General features: G+C 45.7%; 2 protein-coding genes and 1 long non-coding RNA gene across 6 annotated transcripts in view; 1 reads left to right on the top strand and 2 right to left on the bottom strand.

The window, feature by feature from the left end:
* znf512b (zinc finger protein 512B) overlaps positions 1-11,331 on the bottom strand; it is a 51,471-nt gene extending 40,140 nt beyond the window's left edge. For 3 of the 4 annotated variants that reach the window (XM_042099623.1, XM_042099621.1, XM_042099622.1), the window contains exons 1-2: positions 10,411-11,331; positions 7,414-7,539 (exon numbers count right to left, since the gene is read on the bottom strand). In XM_042099623.1, coding sequence (XP_041955557.1) covers positions 7,414-7,537 — 124 coding nt within the window. In that variant the 5' untranslated portion in view covers positions 7,538-7,539; positions 10,411-11,331. The remainder of the gene's footprint in view (positions 1-7,413; positions 7,540-10,410) is intronic. The other variant, XM_042099620.1, reaches the window with a different exon arrangement.
* LOC121714315 lies at positions 9,565-10,710 on the top strand. Its single transcript, XR_006033077.1, has 2 exons — positions 9,565-9,992; positions 10,400-10,710. It is a non-coding gene; the product is annotated as an uncharacterized LOC121714315 (long non-coding RNA).
* Positions 11,332-18,703: 7,372 nt separating the features above from the next.
* samd10b (sterile alpha motif domain containing 10b) overlaps positions 18,704-22,500 on the bottom strand; it is a 79,736-nt gene continuing 75,939 nt past the window's right edge. The window contains exon 5 of the mRNA XM_042097766.1: positions 18,704-18,879. Within this exon, the coding sequence (XP_041953700.1) occupies positions 18,857-18,879 (23 nt within the window). The 3' untranslated portion in view covers positions 18,704-18,856. The remainder of the gene's footprint in view (positions 18,880-22,500) is intronic.

The raw sequence follows: 22,500 nt of genomic DNA on the forward strand, positions 1-22,500 counted from the left end.
ATACTGTGAAAGAGGGAGGGAGGGAGGGAGAGAGGAAAGGATCAGAAGAGCGCCAGCTTCACTGAGCCAACCTAAGAGAGCGGAACAAACGACAACTGAAAAAGAAAAATATATCCTGAAGAGATTCAGATTTCTGCAGCAAATGAGGGGCGGATGGCTGGAGGTGTCGAGGGGGAGGGTTGAGCGGGGGCAGAATAACGAAAAAAGAGGGGGGGGGGAAACCCTGGATCACATATCCTTCCATCCTTCCTTGTTTCAACAGCCCTGAAGTGGGAACCATTCCCAAGGCTCGCATTGATTTTTAAAATACCCCGACATCAACTTGCAGATCTGTCTGGGGGGCTCCCGGCCGCGCGCACCTGATATCAACTTCTTCCCCTCCTATGGCACAAGGCCAGCTCACGCCGCCACATAACTCATTCTGCTGATGACAGAACCCTTTTAGACTTCCTGTTACTAGGGTAATAATAAGGAAATTGGGCTTGCTCACTTGCTAACTCGCTTACTCGCTGTGGTGAAATGAAATAACACCAAATGAAATCGCCTTAGAAGTACACGTAACGTATGCTTGCATACATGTGGATCCAATACGAGTGTGCTCTTTCCCTGCAGGCTGCTAGAGAGGGACGCAGCTCTAAGTGGAGATAGTGTGGCAGGGATTTGTTGACATAAGGTGTGTGTTCACAGTCTGTCTGTACAGTCTTCTAGGACACTTTTTAAAAAAAAAAGCCTCTCAGCAGCTCCAGACTGGCACCGGGCACATGATCTGAAATGGCACTACCCAGAGGCGCCCTTGCCAGCTCTCATGGCGCAGCGTTCTCCTCTATGACCGTGACTCTGTGACATCACTTCCCTCCCTCTACTGTTCCCCTCCCTCCATCTCCCATACCTCTCCCACACCAACACTCTAGGGCTGCACCGTTTGGGGAAAATATCTAATTGTGATTTTTCTGACGGATATTGTGATTGCGGTTTTTGAATGTCAGTTAATTGATTCAGCTCGATATTCCAAATGTCTCTTTAATTTGTGCCATCCCTGATTTGTGAGCACGCCTGGTGCACAAGAAGCACAGCACTCCCGACCGGCGATGACGCTCACAAATCAGATTTTCTGCGCAGCTCACACACTATGCACACTCACCAATCACAAGCGGCATAGTCAAGGAGGATGAAATTAATATAGTAAACCTCTAATATAGAAGTCAGAAATGTGACAAAATTAACTGTGCACGATTATTTGTAGCTTTTGCGATAGGGTAATTGTGTTGGTTCATACTGCGATTGCAATAACTGTGTAGCCCTGTAACACAAGTTTCTACACAGACACATCACAGACACAAACCAATGACTGACCAATGGTGACTGCAGAAGAAGATTGCCTCCCCTGCGGGCAGTGCCATGACCAGCCCGCTGAAGAATGAGCAGCTAACGTGGGCACAGCGGGCCTGGGGACGAAATGCTGGGCAGAGCTCTGATCGGCCGGCAGATGGAGACGATGTGATGGGTCAGGGCACAGGGCATAATGCCCGCCTGCGCCCGCTGTGCCCTCTACCACCCTCATACCTGAGCTGCTCTCTCTGTCTCGCTCGCTCTCAAATTTAAAACTAAATGGCTTTATTGACATGGCAAATAGCTGCATGTCCTGCCAAATGCATGTGTGCCATCTTGGGGCAAGGGGGAGATATTTGGGAGAGTGGTTTGTGATGCTAAGCACAGAGGGGGTCCGTGGGGGTTCTCACGATCACCAGTGACCCCTCTGCCTCCTCTCGTCCTCTGCTCTGTGCCCCATACCGGGCACCATCCTGCCAGCCAGCCGGCTCGGGGGCACCCCTCCTGCACCTGACATCAACAGACTCGCCCGCCACCTATCAGCAGTGATCGATCGCACAGGTCTACGGGGGGGACACTAGAAGACACACAGCAGCACTGGTCTACGGGGGGGACACTAGAAGACACACAGCAGCACTGGTCTACAGGGGGACACTAGAAGACACACAGCAGCACTGGTCTACAGGGGGGACACTAGAAGACACACAGCAGCACTGGTCTACAGGGGGGACACTAGAAGACACACAGCAGCACTGGGCTCCTGCTCCACAGGACCACACAGCACTGTGGAATGGAATCTCCCAGAGAATGCTGGGAATGCTTAGAATGTTTAATCAGTCACATGTTTTTCTTTTGCTCCTTTTTTTCTGAACACTTATCCATGGTTATTAACAAACCCAACCTCCAGCATCCTGTCTAACAAACCCTAGACAGGTAGCCTACGGTGGCGTCAGGAAGTCTGTTCAGTTTGGCTTGGCAGCATTCATGGCAACGGTATCACAAACACCGCTGGCACCGCCGCGGATAATGAACAACAACAAAAGAAGCCCCTAAATTTAAATCCAAATGACCATATGGTTAGTTCACACAACCATGTGTGTGGGTGCTCTCTCCCAGCACCTTTTCATTTGCTGCACACCGTGCCGAGACTGGGCCGTGGATGGGGGGTCGGGGGGGTCGAGAGGGTGAGAGCAGCAGCATGAGCTGGGCCGTGGATGGGGGGTCGGGGGGGTCGAGAGGGTGAGAGCAGCAGCATGAGCTGGGCCGTGGATGGGGGGTCGGGGGGGTGAGCAGCGGCATTAGACGCTTTCCTTGTTTCCTTTCCCTCCTTGGCTTCCTGGCATTCGCAGGCGCTCGCCTGCCTCTCCCCTCCTGCCACGAGTGGAACTCCGCGCAAGTGTTTAATTTTTCACGGCCTTGTGGCAGTTTTACGATTTCTGGCCAGATTTACGTATACATAAGAGAGGGCCACTTGCATCAATTATTTCCTGTATAAGGCAAGCAGGAGCACTAGAACTGAAACCCGCCATATCATCTGTTTTTTCCTTTCCCACTACTTTTAAATAAAAACACACTTTCTGGCCAGCCACATTATCATGCAAACAAAGAAAAGGCTTTTTCTTTGAGAACAGACACAATGTTCAAATCACTGCAAAAGCATGATCATCATATCATCAAGCTTCAATTCATTTCCTATTTGTACATGCTCTGATCAAGGACAATAGACGAGCATTGAAAACAGGCCTCTGGTTTGTTAAGCACTTTTGAAAATAAGCGTTGATGTGTTCCACTCCACCAAGCTTACCAAGCTCCTCCAGGAAAAAAGTCACCCAGTGAATCGCCATCAATGTGCCACAGCTGTGATGGCAGGACAATAACAGCACAGTAATGACTCTTCCTTTTGTGGGCTTTTCTCTATTGAATCCCAAGAGAGAGCGAGAGAGAGACAGAGAAAGAGAGAGAGGGAGAGAGAGAGAGAGAGAGAGAGAGAGAGAGAGAGAGAGAGAGAGAGAGAGAAAGAGAGACAGAACAGCAGTGGTCTTCTCCATGACTCAAAGGGCCCTCTTGCGAGCCTCCTGCTTGGCCCTGATGTCTGGGAGAGGGCAGTGCAAGCCACAAGGCTTGTCTGCTGTCATGCTTGCTGGTATTGTGTGCCATGTCACACTCTCTGTGGCTGACACCATCTAACACATATACAAGCACACATACACACACACTCTCTCTCTCACACACACACACACTCACACACACAAAGAGACTGTCCCAGACACTTAGCTATGCTCAGCCACATCTTTGCGGAGAATAAACTTTTGGTTATGGCAGCGTTACAGTCCGACCGCTTCTCTAGAGTGTTGTGTGTAAGGGGCACCATACCACTATTGTTGCCGCCACTGTTTCCCCTGGAGGGTTTTGTTTACGTGACAGAATGCAGTGGCAGACAACCACAGCCCAGCTAATGGCAAGCTTAGGAATGCTTATTCCCCCAGTGCTCTGGGGGACGCCTGAAGACTATATCCAACTCTTCTTTATTGAGTTATATCAAGGGTCTCTTGAGCAACGTTGAATCGCTCCCAAGAGCCTAAGCATAGCATTTGGATTCTCCGTATAGCATGTAATCCATAAACCTCAAGCTGACATTCTGCTGAAACAATTTTGGTGGACACACAGGATTTATGAGTTCCTTGCTACAAAAAAAAGAAGAAAAAAAAAAATGATTCTAGCAAAGACTAATCTCTGGAGATCCATGACACACAATAACAAAAATCAAAGTCTGTCCAAGCAATTGGCTATCCACAGGTCTGTCTGAAAGTGCCAACACGCTGCAATCTGACTGGCCCTCTAAAATGCACTGCTGTTTGACTTGTCATCCATTTAAATCAAAAGCAATACCAAGTGCTTCTACAGAAGATCAGCCGGAAGACTAAGACTTACTGTATGACAAACAGTCTCTTCTGAAGTGGTAACAGCAAACACAAAAAATGAACACAATTTGAACACAAAAAAATGGGAATAGCATTTAGCACATCAGAAGCGCAAAAGCAGACTAGCATCGATAGAAAGAGTGCTAGAGGTATATGAGAGTCAATTAATCAATCAGCCTCCTTGCACAGCTTAATCCATCTGCCCAGACAGAGCCACTGACGTTTATTATGGTTTTCTGTGGGCTGCTGCTGAAGCATTTCCAAAGGATTAAGATGGAAAAACTCTCAGTTATGTGGGTTGAAATTTCCTCTAGTGCTTCTCTGTGACATGTCGTGGCAAGCTTAGGAGAAGTGTCCTGGCTGAGATGGTTCCAGAACGATCCAGCGAAGAGGGGGAGGGGTGTACGGGCTGGGGGGTGTCTAAAATAAGGTCACAGGTTTCTGGACGTGAAGCCAACATGGATGGTCAGTCACACACACACACACACACACACACACACACACACACACACACACACACACACACACACTCAGACCCCGCCGCTTTGGCATGAAACACACATCTCCCCGACAACAAGCCAAATGCGGTCCAGCACAACGAAGAACGACCATCAAAAGCTCTCGCATTTAATTCAAACAACATGGGCAAAAAGTTTGAATGTCATTCTGGTTGTTTAAAACGAGAACAAAAGAGCGAGCTTGTTGTCCTCTTACCCAATTTGGCCTGGATGTACCGGCTCTAATCTATCTTTGGTGCTCAAGGGAAACTGTCTGAATCTTTTGCGGTTTGCACTTAATACTTCTGATCACTTATCAGCCTATTGAGTAACAAGAGCAAAATAAGATCCAGCCATGTTTTACACAAAAAAAGACATCAGCTCGAGCATCTCATTGGCCATGAGTCAAATGACTACTCGGAGAACGTCACAAATCACATAAGGCATACACACACACACACACACACAGCAGGGGGAAGAATGTTCTCTGCTATAAATTCAACAGGTCGCAAAAAAGACCCAGACATAAGTGTACTATGACAGTGTAAAAACTGCTGTCAGTTTCAAGAGAGGCTTCAACAAGGCTTTTTTGTGTTGTCCCCCACTCACTTTTCTCTGTGAACACTTTTTCTGCCCTCTTAAGAGACCCCCCTATGGAACACGAACGCGGTTCTCCTCTCTGTTTTTTTCTCTCACCAGAATCCACTCCATTCCATCCCACTTCTCTCTCTCTCTCTCTCTCTCTCTCTCTCTCTCTCTCTCTCTCTCTCTCTCTCTCTCTCTCTCTCTCTCTCTCTCTCTCTGTCTTTTTGAGGCCTTGTGGGAGTTGAGTTAATAGCCCCTCACTCGCCCCCTTTCCCAAAAGTAGACAGAGCTGTTAAACAGCCCCTCAATGCCAAGAGTGTGTGTGTTTTTCTCCCCTCTCCATCTCTCCATTGCTGTCAGAAATGTGTCTGTCTGAATTAGGCAGCGCTGCGAGTTGGACTGCACGGAGAGCTCCTCTACAGCATGCATACAAAGTGATGGCTAAACCAGTCCAATGCAGTCTGGCCAGTGTACCATAAGCATGTTTCTGACTTCTCACACAAAAAAAACACACAATAATATGCTCACTCAAAGGCAAATTTCCCATAGCTTGCAAAGGATTGATGTACAGTAGTTGTGAAGTCCTATCACTACTAAGCTTATGAACAGACACAAATATACATGCGCGTGCACACACACACACACACACACACACACACACACACACACACATGCCTACTGACGGACACATTTAGCTGTGCACAGTGCTTATGTGGTGTAGTGCAGTGTAGTGCAGTGTACTGTAGTGCAGCATAGTGTGGTGTAGTGGTGAGTTCCTATCTCATTACTAAGCCCTCCCCTCCCCTCCCCTTTGCTTCTCCACAGGTTTCTCAGATGTAAAAACGGTATGTCACGCGTGTCCAGAGATTTTACAGTGCCGTGCCGAAAACGCCGCCGTGCGCTGCCACATCAAAGCCGGCTCCCAGAGACAAGGGTGTCATTTGCCACGGCACTTTAGTCTCATCTAATCCACACTACTCCGCAGCCTACGGCAAGGCCTCAGCTGATAAAGTACACACTTATCAAGCAAAGTAGGGAATGTGTATGTGTGTGTGCGTGTGTGTGTGTGTGGGTTGGGAGGTGGGATCTAGGGGGGTGGGGGTTGATGTGTGCGCGTTATGTGTGTGTGGGTGAAACTTTACTTGACGGGTGAGTTCATAACACATTCATAGCAGCTGTCATAAACTGCACATATATCATTCATGACTGTTTCATGAGACATGACTCAACATTCATACCAAACCTTTTATGAATGTGGAAGACAGTACGACAAAAATGTGTCAAAATAAAAGTCCAACAATTGCAAAGCAGCATTGCCATTTTTGTTCCAAACCTCTTACCTGATCACGTCACATCTGAGTCAATGGGCTACTCCAGTGCCAAAAAGACAGAACATGGTCAAGCAAATAATTTTTGTTTCATAAAAATGTATTTGTTTTATGATACCTTTGCAGATGATTATCATCTTTTGCTACTGGGAATGTCCAACCGTTCCAGGTTACACAAATACGGGTCAGCTGAATGTAGGCTAGGCTAGTTTACCTCCCAGTGTTAAATTCAGTGATTATGAATACTTCACAACTTGTATAGTAAAGTGACATTCGATGTAGACTTCATAAGATATTCATGAAATATTTACAAAGGCTGGAGAGAAAAACAGCAATGCTGCTTTGCGATTGTTGGACTTTTATTTTGACAAGTTGTCATCGTTCTGTCTTCCACATTCATAAAAGGTTTGGTATGAAGGTTGAGTCATGTCTCATGAAACAGTCATGAATGCTTTATGTGCAGTTTATGATAGCTGCTATGAATGTGTTATGAACTCACCCATCAAGTAAAGTGTTACCTGTGTGTGTGTGTCTGTGTGTGTGTGTGTGTGTGTGTGTGTGTGTGTGTGTGTGTGTGTGTGTGTGTGTGTGTGTGGGTGTGTGTTTATGTGCTTGGATGTGGGGTGGGGGGCTGCATGTGTCACGTGTCTGTTTTGGGGTAAATGTGTGTGCGGTGTGTATACTCTATGTGTGCACGCATGAATGTGTGTGGTGTATGTGTGTGCATCGCAGTGCTGTGAGTTGCATGCTCACCATGATTGTCGTTTTCAGAGCTGCCCGTGCGGGCCGTCTCAGGGGGATGCGTCTGCTTGGGAGGCCGGCCCTTGGCCACCCCTGACGGGGGCTTCCCTAGTCGGGCTCCACTGGACGTCTCCATGCCTGCAGGGGTCAGGGAAACAAGCTCAGCCTCAAGAAATACAAGCAAGCCATTACAATCACAGTGAAGTGTGTGCCCATACACACCCTCATTAAATGTTAATGGCATAACCCAAATGCACACATGTAGAATGCATGTACACAGACAAAAACACAACTAGGCACCCTGCCACACACAGACATTTACACACATACACACACACAAACACACACACACACACACAGACATTTACACACACACACACACATACACACACACAAACACACACACACACACACAGAAGTACCTTATAAAAACATGAACAATATCTATCTAGTGAAGAACGGTCATCTCAGTTTGGAGGGGAAAAGGAACACCTGGTTCTGACTAACTCTCAACGACCACCTGATGTGTCCATATCAACAGTAAAAGGGAGTCCAGATCCATAATACACCATTTAATCTCAACACTGTTAAAGAACGTCCCTACCAGTTGCCCTTCTGTATGTATGTGTCTGTGTCTGGGTCTGTGTCAACGGTGAATGAGATGTGTGTGTGTGTGTGTGTGTGTGTGTGTGTGGGTGTGTGTGTGTGCGTGTGTGTGGGTGTTCTGTAATAAATAGTGACCGCTTATTCTGCTCAGTCACAGATGGCAGTTGGGTTGCGTGTCCTTGAATGGCCTGCGGCCGGTGAGAAGCGTTTTCATCTCGCTTCATTCAAAGGAGCCTTGAGTATCTCAGGTATCAACTCCAGAGGCTCCACGGCTCGCTCGTTATTTCATGCCCCCGTAATCACTCAGCCAACTCCCCCCCCCCCCCCCGCCCCCCTCCCACTCCACTCACCTGCCCCCTCTCCCGACAGCCATTCACCCTCCACCCTCCACCCGGCGCCCATAAGCACATAGCCTATTTAATGGATTATACGGTAATTCAGGACGATATCTGCCACCTACTCCATCCCTGACCGCCATAACCAAATTCATTCCATTCAACGCTGGTGTGAAAAGAATAGACATGCACAGACGAACGAATAAAGGGTGGGGGTGGGGGGGGTGATGTGGGGGGGTACTCTGACTGTCTCTGTCTGATCAGAGACCATCAATCCTGGAGAGGAATCGGCGGCAGTGGTATGCTAATGGATGGGGTCTGACAATGAGTAATTAAAATAAACAGGATTGATTATGGCGAAACCATGGCTTCCCATTAGCACGCATTAACGTCACTTCAGCGCTCGATTAGAACGGGCCCAAAAAGGTCAGGCCGTTTTTGACGCCTTTCAGGGGGGTTTAACTCGCTAACTAAATGGCCCCTCAACGTCATGCCTCTTTCACCCGTTTAGAGATAGCCATGATAGCATTCAACAAAGAGGCTACACACGTACCCACTCATTCATTCACACATTCACACATACCCATGCCACTCTGTCTCACACACACACACACACACACACACACACACACACAAACACAGACACACACGTTTATACATTTATCAAAATCACATGAAGTCTCAGGCCTGCATGAACATGACAGATTATAATGGAGAACAGCTGAAAAGCAGAGCTATGCTGATAAGCCAATATGTTTATAAAATCACTGCCATAAATGTCATGTCATGTTTAATTTATGAAACTATATGCATACTGTGCATAAAAGCACACACACACATACACATACACAGACATACAGTTATACGCACATGGATGAACATAGACACACACACAGAAAAACAAACACACACTCACAAACAAATACACACACACACACACACACACACACACACACACACACACACACACACACAGTGCTGGTTCAGAGAGGAGGCCGTCCACCTTTAGCATGACTTGAGAGAGGGCGGCCTCTTCCCACACATATCACTGCTTCCTGTCTGTACCTCAAGCTGTAGAAGAATCCTGCTGAGAGAATGAGAGAGCCTTGCAGCTGACGCTGCCAGAAAGATGGACTGTGCGTGTGTGTGTGTGTGTGTGTGTGTGTGTGTGTGGGGGGGGGGGGGGTTCGAGCAGGGAGTGCAGGGGTGGGTGTTTGGCTGAGTGGGCCACACAGGACAATTCCCTGCTCTGTCTACCATGATGAAGACAAAAAAAATAAAAAAATAAAAACCCCACACTATCGCCACTGCTCGAAGGTACTCAGCCTGTCAGCTGGCTGCTAAAAACCACAAGCCAGGCGGGCAACAGCCAGAGAAGAACAGAACCCAGACGCGACCAGACCCACTCACAAGGCCCATGCAGCATAACCGAAAGTTGGTGGGAGCCTGAATCTGAGTGCCAAGCGAAGCACTGTAACATTATCAGCGCACATTTGGGGGCTAACTACATTATCCCACATTATCTAACAACATTATCCACTGAGACATATGTGATCATCTCAGCTGTTACGGCTAACTGCTCCTCCCCTCCCGAGCCAAATTCGTCCTACAGAGAGGAAAAGAGTAATAGGATGATATAAAAAACAGCTGGTAAGTGTAATAGCTGAGGTATTTGGGGAATTTAACGACACAAACACACACAATATCACTCACACACACACATACATGTACACACACACACACACACACACACACACACACACACACACACAGACTACACAAAGGGATAAGTGGACAGACATGCTTACATTCTTAAAACACAATCTTGAACTCTATTATTTGACACAAGTTGAACAGAAATACACATGACATAACATACTAACCCTGGAGAATGTGTGTATATGATGTGGACTGTTTTTCAGACACTTTTGTCAACGCTCCAATTTCATTCTTGTCTTCTCATATGAGCCATTTTAAGCAAACTTCAGAGGTATTGTTTGTTTATTTAACTGTTATTCGTAAATAATCAAACGGATCGTGCGCTTCATTTCTTGAAGGCCACACCTACCTGGAAAGCTGGAGCCACCCAACACGAGTGGCCGGGTGACCCGGGTCACCCACGTGGGGTCAGGCTGTAGCCTACTCTTCGCTCGGTGCCTTTTGATGTTACATGGCAATCACACCTGCCGCCGTCCCGTGAGCCGGGTTCGTTGCGGACAGACAGCCGTCACGGTCGGTAGCCACGCTCCTAGCCCCCGCTGTGTATCCGCGGAGGAACAGTGAGGAGGGGACGACGAAGAAAATGAAGAAAACCAGCAAAGGGGGAAAGGAAATGCAAATTAAATAACCTGAACACTTTCACCTTATTGCCAGACTCGCTCGTCTCTTTCCTTCATTAATATGTAAACCACGAGGTACCGCTTTAACCTCAACCCTGTCGTTAAAAACGAACTCCAGAAATGTCAAAAAGCAGGAGACAGAGGATAGAAACGACGTCGACTCCTTAAAGAAAATAATAAAATAGAAGAAGCTTTTATAGGCAGTGAAGCAAAATGGCGACTTTAATACGAAGGAGGAGTAAAAAAAATCCTTGCGCTGGAGCTAAAGGGAGCCACAAAAATATGTTTAGTGCAGTAATTTTCGACAGCTGCGAGAGTTGGTTAGAGTAAAAGAAAAAGAAGCGGTGGAAATTGGTCAGAAAGGCTCAGTCGCGTTCGATTTCGATGCAGTCTTCGATTCCTTACCTCTGGATTATGGCTATTTTTTATACGGATATTATCTTCGCGGCCGAGTACAGTAATACAGTAATGTGTGCCTGGTCATGCGCGTATCCACTCTCCCTTTGACAGTTGTAACTACAGTCTGGAGCCAACTTGCAAACTCTCGCGTTATTATTTGTATTTTTTTAATCGAGCAAATAATATTCCTATTCTGCTTAATAAAATCCAATACGAATCTGACCGTTTGATGCGGCTCGCCCGACGTAATGCCGCTCGGTCATGACGAAAAGGGTTAGGCTAAATTCTCAGCTAGGCTAACCAATATAATCTAATATTGTTGCATGGCCAGATATTTTCCGTTGCCACGGAAAGTAGCTCATGAGACCCAGAGACAAACACATTGATTATTGACGGCGTGCAACGTCGGTCGACTTTCTAGAAATATCTATTTTAACAAGCAAAGGGAAGTAGCTAATAGCGCATGCATTCCACAATATGAACTTAATGACTTTCTGTTTTCAGTCCTGTTTGGGTCAATTCTAATTTCACTTACTAACTTAGTAATAAAGGCCATGAAGTCTTAAAGTTTAGTCATTTTAATATCTATACTCTGTCAGATTCAGGCCCTTGCCCTGATCATTCAATTCTCTTAAGCTATGCATTTGTTAATACTATATGACATGCCAATTGGTGCCTCAGGAGTACTACACCAATTAATGGTAGCTGTCAAATTCTTAAGGCTTTAATAACTATGTCTGTGCAGTACCTGGCCTTGATATTATTGACCCATTCATGAATAAACTTGACAAGGCCAAACCAAATTGTTCTGAGTATATCAGTATTTCTAATTTATGATTCCCAAACTCATGCTACTACTTACAGCGACCTAGTAGATAAGATGACCCATAAATTGATTTTTCTCAGACAATGACGTAATCTAGCTACATTCCATAGTTTTCAGGTTTACCAGTAGATGGCGCCACACACCACGATATTGCATAGACGTGTTGATGACGTTTAGTACAAGGTTCATATCAGTCGACTTATAAATCTTGACTCATATGACAATTCATAATCTTATCATGTTTTGTATTATTGACATTGTAACTGACACAAAGTATAGGCAGAATAATTCTAGTGTAAAGGCTATTACTACTTTCTCTAGAGAGCAATGGCATTGCTGATTCCCCCTTTTTTCCCTGATTGCTGTTTAGATAAGACAATGAAAGAAAATACCTCTCAACGATTGGCTGCTATCTGTTCCTTCAATGCTTTGCATTACTTATTTAAAATGTATTTATCATTCCAAAGTGTATTTAAGCATTAATCCACTTGGTGGCAGTGTTATCCACAAAACCTGGCATGACTGAAAGATTTTCAGGTATGAAATAAGTAGGGCCAAATAAGTGTGTAACAGTTGAGGCATGTAGCGTGCAAGTATATCTCCAACTTTAACATAGGCTACCCATGACAATAAGAAAAACCTCCTGGGACTCAGAGATTCCTGGTTAATTCTCCATGTGATGTAATGTGACATTATTAGAAATACAAACCATTCATGTGAATGTGTGTTCATTTCTAATATAACGGCCTATATTCTCTCCAGAGTTCTGAGGCGATTTGTCATTGATTTAGATGACTTCCAACAGTCCCTTGACGCCTGTACTAAAAATTGAACCTCTGTTTGAATCAAATGAGACTGAGGGCACTGCGCAAGGGAGATAAAGGTGAAATATGACTGGCTGTGTCTACCTTCTCAAATCACTGGTGGCTTTGTATTGGCAATTTATGTCAGACTTTGTGTCTGATGTTTATGCCCTATACATTCCAAGTCTAGCTAAATTACGCAGCAGCACTGAAGGTATCCATCCTCATCTTGGTGTAAATATTTCCTGTATCCTGTAAGTATTGTCTCATGTACGAATATAAGAAATTATAATTAGCAAATTTGACAAATCATACTAGTACATACTAGTAGCCTAATTATTTGTGAATGGAGATATATCACATGATTTCTTACACTGATTTGCACTTAACTTTCTCCTTGCTGATGTTATCTGACCAACCATAAAAATAGTCGCGTTTAGCCCACTTTTCTCTCAAGAGCTCTGTAGTGAGTGACAGATTTGTTGTCTTTAGATCTAAACTGACAGGTGATAAATAGGTACAGACTGGGAAGAGATATGGATTGGGTCTGTGTGTCACCCATGAGAGCCGGTTAGGGCGTGTGTTCACATAACTGTGTCTGAACAGTGAGGAATGGAAGGGGGACATGTCACCTTTCAGGAAGAGAGCTTGTTTTCCGTCTCTGTGTCACTGAACACATTATACAGTTACAGCAGCACCCCAGGGAGATATGTGCTCGTGTATGTCTCTCAATGATGTTATCTCTTATGAGATATGCTGTTGCTTTCTGTTTTAAAAATGCACATGAACATTTGTTTTACGCACACGCACAAGTGTACATGCTCACACACACACACACACACACACACACACACACACACACACACACCACACACACACACACATACACACACGCACACACACACACACACATACTGCACACACATACACACACACACACAATTTCAGATCATAATAACCTCCAACATGAATATACATTGGGTGCGAGAAGATAGATAGATAGATGATAGATAGATAGATAGATACTTTATTGATCCCCAGGGGAAATTCAAGGTCTCAGTAGCATACAGACAACACACACACATTCACTAACAGCAGAAAAAGTAATTAAAAGTATATAATATAAGAACAAAACTAAGCAGTAAGGACAGTAGAAGATAAAGAATATACTAAATATACTAAAATACAAATTATACTAACTAACACTTCATCTAAATCAATTCTAAAAGCAGTATCCACAATATTCCACATACAGTAGTGGTGATTAATCAATCAAGAGGCGCTTGCAATGACTGAGGCAGGGACTGAGCCTGTGATTCTCAATCATCAGAATCAATCAGAATTCCCACATGTAACCTACATGAGACCCTAAAGAGTACATGCAGGGTGCGATTTGTGTAAAAACCAGAGGGGGAGATGATTTTTAATAAGTTTGGTGGCACTGAAGTCTTGAGTTAGTGAATTGGCTAACAGTGTTAGTTGGTAACCAAATAGCACACATTGCACTACACGCTCCGTACTGTACGTGCATTCTCTCTCCTGCTGATTTGCGTTCAGTAGCCAAGTGCGTAATATTGCAAAAGTTGAAAAAATAAAAGTGTTTATTATAGCCTGCAGAAAATAAATAGCCTACTATCATACTGTCAGTTAATTGGCTACAGTGCAGTGAAGTTTGGAGAGTAAAGTTATAGGGCAACTTGAAGTTTTATGAAAATAATTTACGAACCAGAACATAAAGACCATGAAGCTTCTATTTCTTGCAGCTGTTAAAACACTGAAAGACACTGTTAAAATGTTGTCCCCCCCGGCGATGAAAATAATTAAGCAGAGGGGAGGATATCAAGACCAGAGGGTGGGAAATCCCACCCATCCCCCCCTACAAATCGCACCCTGAGTACATGTCCTGTAACATAGGCAAGTCATGACACTTGACACTTTAAGTTGACACTTTGAGGCTGACTTACACATTTGTTGCTGTTGAATGTCACATAAATGTTGTGTTGGTTTGTTTTTCTCTTCCTCTCTCATGCCACCCCATCCCCTGAAGTTCCCTATCAGCAGAGAGGGTGCTTTATCATTTATAAATACACCAGTAATTAAGGCACGGAGACGTTCCACGTCATGCGCTAATTGCCTCTTGGGGTGGCTAGGAGAGAGTGTGTGAGAGTGTGTGTGTGAGAGAGGAAGCCATGTGCGCCTTAATGAGCTGTCCGTCGTCATGACTCACACTCAGTGGTGCAGCGCCCTGATGCTTGAAGGCGTGTGGGGACACCAGGTGCCAGGTGTGATACATGCAAACACATACACACACACACACACACACACACACACACACACACACAGACACACTCACAAACACACTCACACACTCTCTCTCACACACACACACACACACATCTGAAGGACCGTCTCTTTTGGGGTTCTGCCACCTCCTCCTCCTGGCTCTTGCACAACAGATGCTCCTGAAATCCCCCCAGCTCCTCGCGCTTCTGTGGGAGCGGTCGCTGGAGAGGAGGTGGTGGTGAGGTGTGGGAAGATTAGGATGGAGGGAGGGCAGAAGAGAATTAGTGACAGGCAGAGAACAGAGGGCCCTGATGACCTCCACCACTGTTACTCTGTGACAACCAGGAGATTAGAGAGGGGGATGAGAGAGAGAAGGAGGGAGAGAGGGATGGAAAGAGGAAAAGGGAGAGATGGGAAACAAATGACAGGAGAGTGAAAGGACAAGAGAAATATATGCAAGTGTCTCAAAGTCTCAAAGAGAAAGCTAAGACTTCAGTTTATGTCCACACACACACACACACACAAAACAGAAGGACAGCGTAAAGTAAGAGCGATAAGGGCTATGAGAATGAGTGCAGTAGGATAGAACACAATGTGCTTGTTTATTTGTGTTTGTTTATTTGTGCTTATTTGTTTGTGGGTGACTGAGTTTGTTTTGAAAGACGAGACAAGAGAAGAGACAGAAGGAGACAAACACAGACCAAAACAAATATTAATGAAAGATCTAGCCAGCCTCATCTGAGAGTATGAGAATAAGTTGAAATGAGAGGGCAGCCAACGATGAAAGGAAGGAAAATGGATTGTTTTGGACACTACTACTTTTACCCCCCCCCCCATCTCTCTCTCTGGGTGATTCATTGTCAACTGAAGAGTCTGTGATTAGGCCTGTTTGCTTGTGTGCAGTTAATAAAGGAGGAAGTGAATGAAAAGACAGAGTTTCACTGGGGAGACATTTATCAAACTGAACCAGTACCCTCACCTTCTCAATACAGAGACAATTGCACCAAGAGAGAGTACGTTCTGGCAGGCAAACAGGAGGACAAGAGACTAGGTGAGGTAACACTGTACTTTAATTAAAAAAGAGACATTTTTTCTCCAACATCCCACACAGTTCATAATTCATGTCTGTAAAGGAGATTAATACATTAACATCTCTAAAGTTTTGCATAACAACGTTTAGCTACACCCCATTAAGTTTCCGAACCCTGATCCTTTACGTACAAAAAATGTATAATAATAATGTTAATGACGTTGGTCTGCTTTGAGCATCATGATTCATATTATTCATGTTTGTAATGTGTGAATATACAATGTATACAGTTGTACATTTTGAATTGACAATACTTTCTGTTGGCTGAATGTAAGGACAGTTTGCTTAATGTTGGGGAACACAAATATAAAAAACCTGTTGTCCTTCCATCTGGGAAACTTTCACTCATGTTTTGTAATGCTTAATTTCCGTAGATCAGATACTATTGATGTCAAACCAGTCCTGGTCTGACATCCTGGCTTAATCATTCACTAAATGAGAAGATGACTGGACACATCATTCACTAAATGAGAAGATGTCTGGACACATCATTCTTATTTTGTGTTCCCATTAGATAGCCAGGTGTTACACTGAGGACCTCGAGACTCGTGAGTCACAGTGTCCCACACAGTAAGTCCAGCTATACTCCTCACACAGGCATGTGGTCAGGAAGGGTCACAGTGACAAGGGTCACATTCTCTTCCACAGACTTAACTGCACTTGGCCATGTTTGTCTTTCACAACATTAAAAAATGCATTGGTTATTAAATTAGACAGGAACAGGGTGATGTGGAGGGGACTTCCCATGGGAGCTAATCAAGGATAATCAATAGAGAACATAACACACTACTGTACTTGAAAGAACAAAATAAATTCTCACTGGTTTCGGATAGCCAACTCACAGACTCTTTCCATAATTTTTCCACATGGTCTGTTTCGACTATTATTGCTTCAACGAACGCCTAGGACAAGACTTAAAGCTCAGAGGATGCTATCTACCATACACCAAACTGTAATGATCATTATTCTCCCAGCAATGCAGTTATAGACACATAATTACACACCTCTATGTTTTGTGTCTCTTTTTAGGGCTCAAATATAGACATATGTCTGTTCCAGAGGGGTGTTCACTCTGTACAAAGAAGACATTGGGTAGCTATGTATGTAGGTCTGTAGCTATGCCAAGTATACCTTCCATGAGGAGGTGTGTTAGAAAAAAAGTGGTTTAATGGTAAGTGCTTTGAGAATGGGTAAACATTTGAAATAACTAACAAAGCACAATACATTAAAACCTATATGCTTTCAGCCCGAAAACCTGAGATGAGAAATACATTGTTGTCTATGGTGAATGTATGGTTCAGTGGTATTGACATTCATTATGGCATCTGTATGTAACATTGCACACCAACTGCGTTTCATTCATTTACCAACTGCACAAGTGCGGTATCAACATATCAGTACAGATAAATTATAAACACAAGATAGAAAGAGAGAAATAACTTTTTACAGCAAATTGTGGCATGACATGACATGACTAATCCCACAGATTTGTGCACACACTTTGTCAGTTTGTCTCTCTAATCTCTGTTCAGTGTGTCGGCACAAAGAGTACCAGAGAATAGTTCATCAGGAAACACAGACGCAGGCAACTTGGAGACACTTGTTGTTGTTGTTGTTGTTGTTGTTGTTGTTGTTGTCGTCGTCTTTTCTTATTGTCTTCATGGAATTATAAAAACAAAAAAGATCTGCAGACTCTTATCATGTCTCGTTTCCCAGAATTCAGTGAAGCTCTTCTGTGATGGGGTGGGGTGTGTGTGTGTGTACTGTGTGAGTGTTGGGGGGGGGGGGTTGTTGCAGATACCTGCTGAGAGAGACCGGGGAGATGGTGTGTGTATGTGCATTTATGTGTGTCTGCCTCTCTCTCTCTCTCTGCCCGTGTGTGTGTGTGTGTGAGAGAGAGAGAGTTGAGAGAGAGAGATAGAGAGAGTTGAGAGGGAGAGAGAGAGAGAGAGAGAGAAGAGAGAGAGAGAGAGAGAGTTGAGAGGGAGAGAGAGAAAGAGAGAGAGAGAGAGAGAGAGAGAGAGAGAGTTGAGAGGGAGCTGGTCTGGCAGTCTGGTGGTTCAGGAGGCAGCTCATCAATGTGGCCTGATTCATGGCCTCCCCGCTCTCGAGCGTCTCCGTACTGGCCTCCTGCTCCAGCCACCACTGACCACACCACTCCAGCAGCACCCCGCATAAATAACCTGGGAAAGGAGGAATAAAACACAGACAGAAAGACAGACAGACAGACAGAGAAGAAGAAAAAAGGAAAACAAGCGCGACAGACTGAAAAAAAGAAAGCGTCCGAATAGTATCCTGACAGTGTCCTCTGCTCAGCTGGACCAGCGGAGTGGTCGGAGGGAGGGAGGCGTTGCGGTGCGGTGTGGTGTGGTGTGGTGCGGTGTGGTGGGGTGTCTGTCTTATCTCTATGCTACAGTATCGGCCCCTGTGTTGAGCGCTGCCGCGTCTCTCCCAGAGCTCCCCCCTCCAGTCCTCTGTCTTTCAGTGGAGCCCCAACAGCTTGAAGCCCCAACAGCTTGGCACGTGGGCGTCGGATCCCCCAAGCAGACCCCCCCGGGCCCGCGCCCGCCCCACTCCTCCCCCTCCCCCTCCCCATCCCAACAGATGAAGAAGAAGAGGAAGAAGAAGAAGAGGAGGAGGAGGAGGAGAAAAGGATGCCGCTCGTCCTCCTGCATCCTCCATTCACGTCCAGTATCAGGCCTGTCCAGGTCCTCCTTCAGCGGTCGGGCGCCTTTTGTGAGGGTGTGGAGAGCACTGCCAAATGGGTGGACGAGCTAAGATAGGTTTCCGAATGACGCTGCAGGGAGACAGATAGAGAGAGCAAGAGAGAGACAGAGAGAGAGAGAGAGAGAGAATCATTCAGATATGAAAAGAAAGGGGCACAGATAGAAAGCAAAACAGGCAGAGCTCCAGTTTCACACAGCCTGTCTTGCTGCAGACCTCTCGCTGACCCCATCTCAACGCTGGCTTCATCTCCCTACACACACACACACACACACACACACACACACACACACACACACACACTCACACACACACACAGACACACACACACCTCCTGGCTCTGTTTCTGTCTCTTTCTCTCTCTCTCTCTCCTCCTCTGCATCCATCTCTGTCTCATTCCTGCTCACTCACTGTCTGCCCATTCTGCTGTGTCCTCCTCTCTCCTCACATTTGCATACCATTCCAGCAGGCAGACCTAAACACATGCACTCGGATGCAAATAGGCAGCCCTTGCATACACACACATGCACGTACATAAGTGCACACATGTATGGGTGTGCACACATACACACACACACACACACACACACACACACACACACACACACACACATGCTAAATACACGATAATACGATAATAATACGAATTCTGTGATAACTTTCAAGAATATACACATTCTACCCTTAAAGGCAAAGAAATAAAGTTCTCAGTGACACATGAACATCCATACAATAACATTCATTAAGGGAAGGCAATGCACAGTATTTCTGCGGTAAGTGGTTCTTGACATCCGAGAGCCATCTGGGCGACTGAAGAGGCACAGAGAAGATGGATGGCACAGATGTTTCCGGATACTCTTTCATGCTTTATGCAAACACACACACACACAGAGATACACACACACACACACACACACACACACACACACACACATACACATACACACACACACACACACACACACACACACACACACACACACACACACACACACACACACACACACAGATACACACACACACACACACACATATACATATACACACACACACACACACAGATACACACACATACACAAATTAACACAAGCATACACACAAATACGTACACACACACGCATGCACACACACACACACTGAAGTGCTTTCATGCTTTTATGAGAACCTGGCACATAATTAACCCAACTCCAAACATGTGACGGTGAACAATATTTCATATGTGCCCGTTTGTTTTGTAAGGCTGAAAGCTATAAGAAATGGCTTTAGTAATCACACACAAACACGCAGGCTTGATGAGGCAGAGGAGAAAGCGTTCCAAGCTCATCAACGATACATACGTTTCTGCCAGAGCTCTGAGCCAGGCATGCATTTGCTTTCCCATACACACTGTTCCCCTCGGTCTGAAGGAGTTGTATTCACTGATTTCAATTAGTAGCAATGTCAGTCAGCCAGCAGAAGTTTTTGGCAGTGACAGTCTATCAGTCCATGTGTGCTGCCTGGAGTGACTCATGGAGTTGCAAATATGGAGAGATGCTTAAGCACACACCAATATGAAGGAACTGCCTGAGAGGGGTTTGAAGGGAAGGACGGATGGATAGATACTTTATTCATCCAGAGAGAACTGCTGGCAACAGTTATAGATGGATGGATAGATGGATGAATTTATGGATGGATAGATGGATGGATAGCTGGATGGATTGATGGATGGATGAATGGAGAGTAGACCCTCCTCTCTGAATGTGTATTCTGTGAATCTATTACTGGATATTTTCCATCTGTGATGAGTAAGTTTGCCCAGCTTGGGCCCTGCAGTGTCACTGGGCGACAACGGAGTAGGCAGTCGCCTGCTTTGGGAAATATGACACAGACATGGTGGCTGGCTTCTGAGGTTATGCGACAGCAATCTTCTTGGCTCATCTCTTGTAAGGAAACTTCCGAACTGAGAATGTTGATGCTGGCAGTCATGACATTACACAAGCACAAAGATACACACACACACACACACACACACACACTCACACACACACACACACACACACACACACACACACACACACACACAGTCACAGATGACCATGGAACTCCAATGAGGAAGTTCACTATGGGGGGCTCATCTGCTGCGACGCCAGCGACAATGTCTCAAAAGGTCTCAGAACGTCTTCTCGGTGGTGACAGGTCCCTGGCGGGATGCCAATCGCTAGTGGCAACCACATAGCATCGGAGCCAGTTGGTATAACATTGTCTGCGCTTTTCTCCTGTCATCGCTACGGAGACCTGCGGCTGAGATGATGCGCGCGTGAAGAGCATATGGTGTTTACCACCAGAGACCTCACCCCGCAAGGAAATGAAAGAGGAGGGTGCGTGCATGTGTGTGTGTGTGTGTGTGTGTGCGTGTGTGTGTGTGTGCGTGTGTGTGTGTGTGTGTGTGTCTGCACAGCTTGGAGGAAGTAAAGAATTTACGGTGGTCGAAGGGAGAGAAAGCGGAAAGTAAAAACAAACCAAAACAAAAGCCGGAATGTGCAAGAGATGGACAGAGAGAGAGAGAGAGACAGAAAGAGGGTGAGGAGGGGGAGAAGAGGAGAAGAGAGATAGAGGAGGAGAGGGAGGAGCAGGGGCGGCGTGGGCTGTTCCCCTGTGCCCTCAGCAGATGTTGCGCAGGCCTTGTGGCAGTTCTCCTGATGAGGACTGACATATGGAGCAGGCCGTCTGATTAAGCAGGAGGAGGAAGAGCAGCGGACAGAGACCAGGCTTGCCCTGCCAAACCACTCCACACACACACGCACACACACGCACACATACACACACACACGCACACGCACACGCACACGCACACACACACACACACACCTTTTTAAATACCTTGAAAAAGTACAATACTTGCAGATATGTATTGTATGCACTGTTGTAGCCAGACACGGTCTACACACTGTGCAACACAAACATATTCTTCTGAGGAGAAAGAATGTCGTCGGCTGTCAGCTTTTGCAAAAGCCGGGCGATAAGATTTGCGAGGATGACAGCGGCGTTCAGCGAAACACACTTTGCAGTGGTCTTTTATAGTGGAACGGTGCAACAGCCCCACAAAAGCAAGCACATCGGAGCATAATAGCAGCATTCAGTAAACCACTGCCAAAGCCGTGAGGAAGAATTATCTACTGCAGGAGAGGGCCTGTCGCCACACAAAGCAGTTCTGTCTCGGCTATTTTGTTCAAGAATATGTGTGTGTGTGTGTGTGTGTGTGTGTGTGTGTGTGTGTGTGTGTGGGGTGGTGAGGCATTACAGGAGATGTTTTTTTTTCTCTCCTTCTCTTCCCTTCTTCTCCTCCTCCTTCTTGTGCGGGTAATTTGCAGGAGGGGTAATACGGTCTTGTGCTCGATGCGAAGAGCAATTACAGTGTTGCAAGCATCTGTTTCACTCCCGGTTAAATTGCTTTTCAGACAGAGACAGTGGGGGGAGGAGGAGGGGAGTGGAGGAGGCTGAGGAGGACGAAAAAAGTATGTGTGTGTGCATGTGGGGGGTTTGGGGAGAAACAAACATCAGCTTTACATGGCCACCTCCGTTAAAGTGCTGCAAGTGACTCTACCATTTCCTCTGAGCCTTGGGCCCAGCTGAAGTCCATCCATACTGCCGTGGATATGTACACACATTCATCATAGCCACACCAGGTTTCAAACTTTCACAAGTCACAAATGAA

The sequence above is a fragment of the Alosa sapidissima genome, chromosome 7 (assembly GCF_018492685.1).
Source record: "Alosa sapidissima isolate fAloSap1 chromosome 7, fAloSap1.pri, whole genome shotgun sequence".
In the NCBI taxonomy this organism is placed as follows: Eukaryota; Metazoa; Chordata; class Actinopteri; order Clupeiformes; family Clupeidae; genus Alosa; species Alosa sapidissima.